The sequence below is a fragment of the Solanum pennellii genome, chromosome 11, assembly GCF_001406875.1.
Source record: "Solanum pennellii chromosome 11, SPENNV200".
In the NCBI taxonomy this organism is placed as follows: Eukaryota; Viridiplantae; Streptophyta; class Magnoliopsida; order Solanales; family Solanaceae; genus Solanum; species Solanum pennellii.
The window spans coordinates 58,653,140-58,665,254 of NC_028647.1; the positions used below are offsets into that span (position 1 = coordinate 58,653,140).

A 12,115-nucleotide genomic window follows, 5' to 3' on the forward strand; every position below is an offset into this window, starting at 1 on the left:
TATGGTATAAGAATTCATGTACTTACTTCAATGAGAAAGAGTAAAATCCGAAAGTTCGCTTGATTAATCAACAAAAATCACCAACAATCAATTCAAAAAATCTCAAAATAATCAAGAATCTAACAATAATCAAGGGCCTAATAATCCGGAGTCTCCTAATAATCCCGAGTCTAACCTCAAAAATGAGGTTTTTCGAACTATTTATAAAAAATAAAAACCTAATTGAACAAGGACTCTATTTGCTGGAAATCTGTCAAAACGCGGCTGGGTCGACGAACATCGCGACGGATCGTCGTGGTCACGACGGACCATCATAGACTCCGTCGTCCCGTACTTGATGAAATTTCTTCTGCTGCTCTCTTCATTACCCTCGACGGCAGGTATGACGGATCGTTACGAGCACAACGGTCCGTCGAGGGTCTCCGTTCCAAAACACTTGAACTCTTGGAATATGGGTACTGGGGCTACTTCTCTGATCTTTATGACGAACCTGCAGGACGGACCGTCATGGCTACAACGGCCCGTCACGTTTTCCGTAACCCCACACTTGGTCAGACTTCCCCATCTTCCTTCAGCAGCTGCACTACGCTGCCACCTACGGACCGTCACAAGCATGACGGACCGTCACAAGCTCCGTAGGTGGTCTCTTCTGCATTTCTTCGCTCAAAAACCTCCGCATTCATCTTTGGACAGATTTCCTGCAAATAAGGAGAAACTTATATAAAAATTAGCACAAAAAGGCTTTTGGACACACTAAACTTAAGGAAAAAGTATTAATAATACCGTAAAACCACGGTATATCAGCACACAAGGTTTAAAAGCTCACTTGACTTAAATTAATCAATAATCACTTTAAGAGTTGAGTCTTTACCTTTCAAATCACTTCAAAATCCACGTAATCTATGTAGCAAGTAATCATAATCACTTTCTGGACACAACAATACCCGCATAATTCTATTGAAAAAAGAATCAATTAACACTAATTCCACTTGTAAAGTTTGAATCCAAAATTTAATAATTAAATTTATTATTCAAGCCTTTAGAAAATCATGCGTGAAAATCATTTTTTAAAAAAAAACACAAATCAGTTCACACTCACTTTAACTTCAAAACTCAAGTTCATGAGGAACCCCCAATTTATCAGCCAAAAATCTTGATTTAAATTTGTAATTTTTATAATAATTATAAGAATAATAATATTAATAAGGTTTAGGATAAATTACTTATATACACAGTTTTTTTCCATAATTTTCGTTATTCTCTACCAATTCTGTAGAATTCCAAAATCCCTTATTTACATCCAAACCCCCAAACACTAGATACATAAATCATAACTTTAGAAACCAACGTTTACCCTTTCTTATTTCACTACACATATCTATCCCTATTTTTAGTAACTCCAACAAGAATTCCCTTTTTTCTTCGATCTATTGATACCTTCAACAAATTCAAAAAAAATATGTTTTCTTTTCTTTTTCTTCGACATCGTCTTCTTGTTCTAATTTCTTTTTCTAATAAATTGTCTCCTAACCACATGTATATATGTTTGTTTCTTTACGTGGATGTAAAGGTTCCATCAGTTGCAGTCAAAACTAGACGTGACTGTAGCTATTTTTTTTCAACCCTAATACTACAATACAAGTCTCCCATTTTGGTCTCTTCGTTCAATTATATTTAGGGGTCATAATATATATTACTGTAGCACTCATATTTCTTTTCTTGATCAAAACAGGTTATTTACATATCTCAATGGTTACACTATTGATATGTACAATATATATAATAATAGCCTGATACATTTACTCAAAACGTATTTGATACATCTCAATTGTTAATCTATTTATTACATATATCGCATACAATATATTATGATGTAAGTTTTATACAATCATATTCACATACAAACTAATGACCACATCATAATCCATAGATATAAAATTACAATACATGTGTATTGTTTATTCCTAATGTATCATGACTTACATATTCACATCAAAAAAAAAGTTATAACCATAATACATTAAAAAAAACTATATAATAATTGTGGAGAGGGTAGAGGGAATGGTGGATAAGGTGGTTGAACAGTCGGAGACGGGTAAGGAGAAAATACAAAAAATAATTCTTTCGACGGATAAGAAGCCAATGAATTAATGGCACAAAATCTTGCTTTTTCACCTCAACGATATATCAGATATCCCAATTTTTCTTCAAATCATCGATCTCTAATTCAGTTACAATGACTGGGTTGAGATTACAAACCAATATTTTGACCAACAACAATTTCATAACTTTTATATCGTTCATACTTTGCCTCACTTTCTCAAATTTTGGAAGGTCTCAACAATATCAACATGTTCATGTTGAATCAGTACAATTTGTCAACAAGTTTGATTCAAAAATTGAGGATTTTTTAAAAGAATGGAAAGAAGAATTTTAGGATCTAAAAATACATTACATATACATAAAATTAATGTATCAATTTGTAATCACTAATGTATCACGACTTATATATCAATACAAATTCAAAAATTAAAAGACATAGGGTATACATAGCAAATCCAAACAACTTAAATCAAATTTGAAAGGATTTTCGATGAACTTGAAGATTCAAAAGTAAATCATTTGTCTAACAACGATTTCTTCACTTTTGTATACTTCATAACTCATCTCGCTAACCCAAAATTTCAAAAAAAAAAAGTTTTGAATCAAATCTAAAAGGTTTTAGTGAATAGAGGGGAGCAAATTGAAATTTTGAATTTTTTTCGTCCTAAATTTGCCTCCATATGATTGAGAGTTAAAGAAACATAAGCATAATTTATGGGATTTAATTAGATTTTCATATTTTATTTCCTTTTTAGCACAACAGAAAGATTCTTATTATATTAGAATCAATGTATCCGGATGGTGAATCAATATAATCGGATGGTAACTTATGTATCCGAAGGTACAAGTTTTAAGGGCTTATTGTAATTAGAAAAAGAGTAGTGATATGATGTAATTTACCCTTTACATTGTGGGATTTATGTAAGTTATACTAATAATGATGGGCACTTGAAGATTTAGAGTTAAGGAATGTTACCCAATTATTTTATCTTGATGAACATGATTGAAATAATCTTGACTGAGTTCTCAAATCTCCCAAAATGAAAATGGGGAAGATACCCCAAAAGTTTGGGTTTAAACACTATTAGGGTCCTCCGCGAATAAGGACCATGGCCGCGACGGGAAGGTATCCCGTGAACGTGGAAGTCAACGCCTTAACCTCCTGCAAATGCGGTCAAGACTCCATAAACGCGGGGTTCTCATCCCTCCCCACAGTGAATGCAGTCATAAGCTCCATGAACACGGAGGGTGAACCAGAACAAAACGGAAGAAAATCAGCCAACTATCAAACTCTGAAAGGACTCTCGAGATCCATTTGAAACACACAAATAACATAAGAAAATTAATTATACTCAACATACGAAACTCAATGGAACCATAAAAACATAAATTGAGGTCTCTTTGACTCGACATTGTAACGACCTATTTTCGCTGTTATGGAAAAGCCAATAGGAAAAGAATTTGGGCCAGAAAACTTTTGAGTAGTGACTTAGAAAATTGTAGCCTAGTCTGGATTTGGATGATATCTGAGTCATACAAGATCTAGAGAAATTTGGTAATGACTGGGATCTATTTATGAGTTTGATCACATGAGTGAATAGCTAAGACGTTAAGGAGCATGTACGACTTTACGGAATTGAATTCGGGTAAGTAAAACTCCTGAAATTGATCTTGGCGTGAAAAGATAGTTTTTGAAGCCAAGGATTAAAGTTGTATTGTAAAATGAGGGCTCGAAACTCAAATTACGGAGTTCTGTCTCCGTGTAGGTCGTTGTAGTGGGATGGATCCCGTTGTAGCAGGCTAGTCGCGACTTAAATTGGGTAAAAACTCTAAAAACATTATTTTTCCGCAACTTTTGTTATTGAGAGCTAAGAGACGACCCAGGGCATGTTATTGACAGGATCCAAACTCTTCTAGCATTAAAGGTAAGGTTTTTACTCTCCTAATCTATTTTTTAATCCGTAAAACTTAGATTCTTGGATAATTATTATTGGGGGAGTGTTTTAACCTAAAACTAATGGTGAAAAAGACCTAAGTTGGTTATTGGGATCTTGGGTTTGGCCTAGGATTGATAATTTTGATTGTAATCCGGTAAATAGGACTTGTTTGGTGACCCTTGCATTAATTATTGCTTGTAGACCACGAACAAGCGGAAAGAATCCAAAAAGTAAATATTCAGGTGCCTTAGGGAATTCAAACTTGGTTTCGAGGTAGGCGATCGTTTCATTTCCCGTGTAAGTAATGTATGTTAGTAATTATCTCATTGTAATGCATGCATGTATGTGAATGAAGTCTTATTGATCAAACCTAATAAAATGAGTGTGAATAAATAAATGTATGTCATGATTCAACACTTGATTGTAAAAATTGAGAATGTACATATGAGTGTGATTTTAATTGTGTTGAATAGACTTGGTGTCACGTTCCGACATAGTAATTTGAATCGAGTCCCACGTTTTGGTGCATATATGGAATCAAGTGTCTCGTTCGGCACACTAATTAGGATCAGGTACTATGTTCCGGTACACTAATAGTTTGGGGATGGGTTCCATGAGAGGATCATTGAATTGTCATAGTTACTTGTAATTGAGAATGTGGATTCGTACATTTTTGTCGAAATGATCACTGTGTTTACTTTCTGTGCATGCCATGTTTACTTTGTTGTGAATACTTATATATGTTATGTTTACTGGAATAATCGTGTGATCCTACCAGTACACTATGGTTGTGTATTGATATTGCATTTTCTACTTCTCTATTGAGTATAGGGCCTCTTTATACGGCTACAGATAAACCTCATCTAGGAAATCATTGATCGAGATCGTATTCAAGAGTGAGTCAGTTCTTCCAGGTTGTCATGGTTTCTCCTTTTGCTTAGTCCACTCTCTCAAACTTAGACTAGTTATTTAGATGATTGTTCTATTGTGTTTAGTTTTGGGGATTTACCCCTATTCATTAGACTTGTGGTTTGTTAGAGTTTTGGTACATTGACTTTTAGTTATAGGGAATATTTTCACAATGTTTTGATAGTCAAACTTAAATTCCCAAAGTTTATGGGAACTATTTATTTCATTTATGTATTTAAACATAGTTTCGTATCTTTAAATACCTTAGTTTTTCGTAGTTGTTGTGTGGTTAGGTTGTAGTATTGGTTCTCCCACCGGTGGGTGTCACTCACGATGGTCTGGATCGTGACAAACATCCATGAAAACTACAAGAAACAACTCAACACTTAAAAAGGCTAAAAACAAGCTCGGTATCTCTCAAAAATTAACCAAGAGTTCACCTAGGCTTAAAATCATTCCTGAATCCAACGGAACTCTCAGAATTTCGTTCCGCGCATCCAAATCTCAAATACTAACCAAAGTCAACTTAAAATCTAAAATTCAACAAATTCACGACATAAGATCTCAAACTCTCAAAAGACTCAAAATATGAAGCCGACAACTCCCACAATTATTATTCCGCATCCCGAGATTTATGGAATCAATGAGATTTCATTCTGACACTCGAGACTATAAAAGACCCTCAAAAAGTCACATTCTTAAAAACTTAGCCTTTCGAAAATACAAACAAATTCTCAACTTTCAACTCGAAGTTCAACACCAACTTTTCAAACCCAAATATAAAAGACTCAGGATCGATCACGAAAGGGGCAAAAAGGTCAATTCACGAAACTTTCCAAAAATGACCGATAAGATCATTCTCCATAATGTCCTTGATGTACTTAGCATTTTGGGGACTCCTTGCAACTCATCAATAAGAGGAATATTAATGTGTACCTGCTTTAATATATGGTTTAGTTTTGCAAAAGTATTGTTATTATGATCAAATGAAAAGTTAATTAGCATTACTCCTGATTAATTAATTGTACATGGTCAAAGAAGGAAAATCAACATATATATATTTTTTTTAAAATGGAACAAACTAAAACATACATTTAAACATATAGAGAGAGCTGACTTCTTCTCATGAGTACAACACTTCCTTTTAAGGAGAGATTAAAGTTGCATCTGAAGAAAACGATCAAGAGCTAGGTTTATACTAATGCAACATAAATAAAGAGAATAGAAAATTATGTAGTTCTCAAAATGAACTTTCTCCCATACTCCGAATTTTTTTATTATGTGCCTCACACGATTGACACTAGTTTTCTGAAGCTTGTTTTTATCTCACAAAAGAGTGGTTATTTGCGAGATAAAAATAAGTGTCATATAATTAATATCAGTTGTGTGAGTCGACAAAACAAAAAAAAATTCCTCATAGGCGCGCGCGATATCATCATGTATATATATTGTCAATTTGAAGGATCATGATCATGGTCATTGTCTTGTTCAATTTCTGAGGCAGGTTCATCCTCTTCTTCTAAGCAATCAATACCATAAGCTTCATGTCCATTTCCAAATGCTTTAATATGATCTTTAAGTGACCTTTTATGCTTAAAATCTGATCCACAAGTGCAATACCAAAGCTTACCACAATTCTTCTCATGTGTTCTCCAATCACCTCTCACAGCAAATGCTTTGCCACATTTCCTACACATGAATGGTTTAATTCCATGTTTTCTTTTGTAATGAGTCTGAAGGGTTCTAAAATCTTTCAGTGGCTTAGCTCTTGGATGATCAATGTTGTTCCTACAGCCAGGTGAACAACAAAAGCAAGGAAGCCTAAGCATTGCTGTTGGTTGTGTTCCTCTTAGAGATTCTGGTCCTTTTCTGTATTGAGATCCATGCCCCCACATGTGCATCTGTTCAACAATATAGGTTACAAAAAAAGATGCATGTATAATGAATTACTACATCTAATTTGTTGCAGTTTAACTTGAAACGAAATTTAAGAAAGATGTATGTGTTCATTTCATACAGGATGAAATAAAGTTAAATTATTACTAAATATAGAAATGTTTCATTCTGTTTTTCGACTGATTAAAAAGAAAAGTAAGTCATATAAATTAAGATGAAGTGCAAATTAATGGTATTAGATACTCTCTCCGTCCACTTTTAATTGTCATATTTTACTTTTTTAGAATCAAACTATAAGAACTTTGACCAACATTTTACTATGTATTTTTTCATCATATTGATATGCAAAAAAAATTGCAATTTATAGTACTTCTCGAATAGTTTTTAAATCTCTAAATATTTTTTAAAAAATATTGAATTAATGTAATCTAATTTAACTAACACAAAAAAATTCTCCTGCTACTAGGTGTTACAATGGGATTAATATTATGGTGTTAGGTCTTCTAATTAAGGGAAGAAGTTACGAAGGGCTGCAGAGTGAGAGTTGAGATGACTTCAAATTTAATTTTTCTGTTAGTTATTAGGTCATGTCTTTATGAATGTATTATTTAACTACCCAAGTAAATATTTAAGTTTTGAGTTTGATAAGCAATCATGTCAAAAACAATCACTATTTTCATTAAATATGGTGGATTTATTTTTGAAGCTTGATGATAAGATTTTGTGATGATATCCTATGACTAAAGAATCTTTCTTTAATTAAAGATTGCATATTAGAGCTCCTTTTGACAATATGTTAACTTATATAAAGAAAAAGTTAACTTTTGTTGGAAACCACACACAATTATTGATAATTTGCATGTAGTCATTTTAAATTTGAGGGGAAAAAAAGGTAAAATAACAAAGTTGACGTTTTGCCAAGGGAATATGCATATGCTTCTTGATTATAACTATAATTGTGTGGGTGTACACTTTACATTTACATGCATGTTTCTTTGTACACTTTTGCATAATAGTTATGTTAGGTTGGAAAAAAAAAAGAATCTAATCTTAAATTATTTTTTTTAAAAAAAAAGAAGTATTTGAGTATGAATTTTTAGATTTTCTTGAGATTTCTTTTTAAAAAGTTAAAAATTATTCCTTAAATAACATTTATCTTTACTCTGTCAAGTGATTAGACAAAATTAGGAATTATTGAGTACACAAGTGCCTATGTGTATATACAAACTTCAAGGACAAAAGGCATTTTAGCTATGAGTTGTTCAATCAAATAAAGAGAGTCACTGACCAAAGTTCTGATCAGTTGGACCAGGTTGATTTATCAGATCCCCATAAATCATTCAGAAAAAAAAAATAAAGGAGTAAAAGGGGGGAAAATTATAAACTAAATAAGAAATAGATACTTTAGGTGGCTTTTGTTTTGAAATAGAAAAGAAAAAGCAAACCCTTACAAGGACCCATATTGTGTTGTCTTTCATACTATCAAAAGTCCAGCTAAGGACTCGTTCGGTATGAAAGATGAAAAATAATTAATTTTAAGATAAGCTTAATTCATATTTGGCTGAAAAAAAATCACAAAATAATTAAGTTTAAATTGTGAAATAATAATCTTGATATAATTAATCTCACAATATCTTATTCCAGTAAACAAGCCTTAAAAAGTAAAAGTTTAAAATCATGGTAGAAAAAAGAGAAGTGTAGGTATAGCAAATTAGGGAGAAATGGGTTTTCTTTTTTCTCTCTTTTTCTACAAAACAAAAAGAAGAAAGGCAATGATGGAAACACAAAAGGCAAGTTTTAGCCTTTAGCCTGTATAGGCTTTTAGGATAAATCATTATAATTTGTTAGTTTAAAAAACTAATAAATAAAGTAACACAATTAGGTATTAGATAGCATACCTGCATGTTATTATATCTATTGAAAGTTTTGAAGCAAAGTGGACATGAAAATTGTGTAGGACCAATTAAAATTTGAGCTGGTGTTGGGATCCAATATTGACCCTTGTGAAGTGTTGAAGAATATCCAATATTAGCCAAAGTAACTTCTTCTTCTTCTTGTTCTTCTTGTACTTCTTCTTTGTTTGTTGAAGGATTAATCCTTGAGATAACATCATCATGAGGACTTGGATTTGGAAGCCCTAATTGTAAGGCTACACTAACACTTTCTTGATCACCAAAGTTATTAGAAATGAAGCTTTCTTGATCTTTGTTTTCCTTACTATTATTATGATCAACTTCCATAGTAGATGAATAATAATTATCTTGATGTTGATGAATAGGACTCAAACTAAGTAGAGGAAGAGGTTCTTTCAAAGGAGGAGAAGGTGGTGGTTGTAAATATTGAAAATTTGTTGATGAGGGTAAGATATAGTTATTATTATTATTATTATTATTATAAGAAGAAGAGAAAGGATAAGGAGGAGGAGTAGAAGATGAGGAAGAATGATAAATAGGGTTGAAATTATTGAACCATCCATGAAAATAATTAGTGTAAGGATCACTCATGATTGAAGATTAGGTAGAGGAACACAACACAAAGACAAAAAAGTTTTATGTAAAGGCTACTAGCTAAAGAAGAGTGAACAAGAACACCAAAATTTAAGAAAAAGTAGTGAAAAGGAGAAGGCTAATTAAGAAACATAGGTAGATCATATGCAAGGGGCAAAGTGAGATGTTTTAGGGCAAGAGAGTGGTGGGGATTGAGGCAGTTAAATAAAGTAAACCCTAGTGGAGAGACATCACTTCAAAGAGATGACTAAACAAGAGAGAAAAATATACCCCTAAAAACAAAAAAAGATCTAATGGTAGAAGAGAGAGCAAGATAAATCTAGGGACTTGAAATAAGGATAGGAAAAGAAAAGAGTAGTTAATCTTTTCTACATACATACATCCACCTTTCGTCTTAATTTATATGATACAATTTAATCTGGTACATTTAAAAAAAAAATCTTGTAATTTAAACTAATACATAAATGTTTATGTAACTATACATTTCATTAAGAATAAAATAATTATTTTAAAATTAAAGTATTACTAAATTTAGAAATATATCATTAAGATTATTGATGACTAAAACGAAAGTAAATAATATAATTCACAAAAGAAAAAGTAATCCGTATAATTAGAAAATTTATACAATTAAATCATCTGGAAAAAATAATTATAAGTAATTGCACATAAAAATTATAAGTTTGATAACCTAATATCATTTATGTGGATTTTTCGCTTTCAAAGATTCAAACTATTTCATCATATTGACATGAAAGACAGGTAAATTAAAAAGGAAAAGAACATTACATACTATCAATTTTAATATTAAAACCATGTAAATATATAAATAAAAGAAAAGAAAAAGAAAAAGAAAACCCTTTATGACAAGCTTTGAAACACAACATACATCTGCAATAAATAAGTGATTAAACAATGTTTTTTTAAAAGTAATTAATAAATAGAAGTTAAGACAAGACCATGAAATTAGGGTTGGCTGTTGTCTGCTGTCAACAGAGAAAGAGAGAGATATTCATCACATAGTAATAGCATGCATACAAAATAGTCCATTGTAATTAATATATCTGTTTTATTTTATTTGGCCTCTTTATCAAAAATCAATTAAATATTTTATTTTTAACAAATTAATTTTTAAAACTATTCTTAGTACTAAAAATCCTATATAAAATAATAATAATAAAAAAATTAAAAAAACCTAAAATATCATTAATAAAATTAATTTGATAAAATACACATATAATTAAAGAATTTATTAGCAATATATCTGGTCAACGTGAGTCAAATAACACTCTCTCTATTCATTTTTACTAATTTATTTAAAAATAATTTTTTATTTTTACTTGTCACTTTAAAATACAAAAAGACAATTTTTTATTTTGCATTTTTACTCTTAACATTGATTAGTAGTATTGCCTAAATATTTTTTCAAGATCTAATATAAAACATCAACTAAAATAAATTATCTCAATTATTATTTTCTTAATAAATAATCCCTTCATTCCATATTAACTATATTTGTGAGGCGATGCCACACATTAAGAAAAACATTCAAGGACATAACTTAAATCATAATTTCTACTATTAGCTTTTGTGAAACCATAAATATAACTTTGTAATTAAGTAAAGTAGTTTATGTCCTTTGAAATACAAAAACTTCAACAAATGAAAGGGCAAATATATATAGAAAAAGTTTTAAACATCTATCTTAAAATTTGAATTATTCAATTATTTAGAACAGTCCAAAAAATCTATTAATATGAAATAGGAAAAATCATTTTGACCAGAATGATATTTTATCTGTGTTATTTTATCTTTTTGAATATTTTTATCCTTTTAATATATTTTAACTAAAAATGAAAAAAAAATCAACTTAATTTTAAAAGAAAAAAGATATTATAATTTTTTTAAAATTTCTAATCAATTCTAATCAAATTTTCTAATCATTTAGCATTATTCAAAAAATATATGATAAGTAAAAGTAAACGAAGTGAGCAATAGTAAGGTCAATTAGTGGTGTTGGAAATGAGAGAGGGTCTGAATACATACCGGCAAATGCTTTGGTTGAAGAGCTAAGGGGGGTAGGGGTGTCTTATTCAAGTGTTGACCCTACAAACCTTTGGATCAAACCTCTAAAACACTATACTTGTCACTGTTTCACACCACAGTTAGCCTTTTAACTACTACTATTCACATGACTTTCTCTTTCTTTTTTACTAGCTTATTGTTTTAAAACACTATTCTTATTGTTTATTTTTAATTATATTTGGGCTAGAGAGTGTTATCTTGTCAAGAACATTCACGTTAAGTAGGTGTAAGTTGCGAAAACAAGAATTATTATTGAGAAAAATGTAAAAATTGAGGGATAAAAATCGATCAATAAGATCGGTGCAAAAAGGGGGGAAATCGATTGAATTTATCGAATTAATGTTATTTTTTTATGAAAAAGAATAATAGAAAATTGATGGATATAGTTAAATAAACTGATCAATTTACGTCCTTTGATTTTAATCAACCATGTTTGTTGGTTCTTAGAATTTGAGGCACCAAACTTTGACGTTATTGAGTTTATTGGTTTGGCAATCTTGGCCCTTGTGTTTTTAGTAGCTTTTAATAGTGTATGTTAAAGATGAATGTGTGGATATATTAGGTTTGAAATAAAGATATCCAAAATAATGTGGTAGTGGCCACCTCCATGGTGAACAAACTATGGAAAGTGAGACCCGTATATTTTAGAGATGTGAAAATGAGATGTGCAGATGTCAG

The 12,115-nt window shown here is 31.0% G+C and overlaps 1 protein-coding gene across 1 annotated transcript; it reads right to left on the bottom strand.

Moving 5' to 3' along the window:
- Window positions 1-5,984: 5,984 nt before the first annotated feature.
- Window positions 5,985-9,655, bottom strand: LOC107004203 (zinc finger protein WIP2). The gene is made up of 2 exons (XM_015202443.2): window positions 8,744-9,655; window positions 5,985-6,850 (listed from the first exon to the last, which is right to left on the bottom strand). The coding sequence occupies exons 1-2, from the start codon at window positions 9,347-9,349 to the stop codon at window positions 6,401-6,403; spliced, it is 1,056 nt and encodes a 351-aa protein (XP_015057929.1). The 5' UTR covers window positions 9,350-9,655; the 3' UTR covers window positions 5,985-6,400.
- Window positions 9,656-12,115: the final 2,460 nt, after the last annotated feature.

Bases quoted from the DNA above. Each gene is read 5' to 3' on its own strand.
- LOC107004203 (XM_015202443.2), bottom strand. From the start codon at position 9,349: ATGAGTGATCCTTACACTAATTATTTTCATGGATGGTTCAATAATTTC. The intron at 6,851-8,743 runs GTATGCTATCTA...ATTGTTGAACAG, and splicing joins ATAGATATAATAACATGCAG to ATGCACATGTGGGGGCATGG.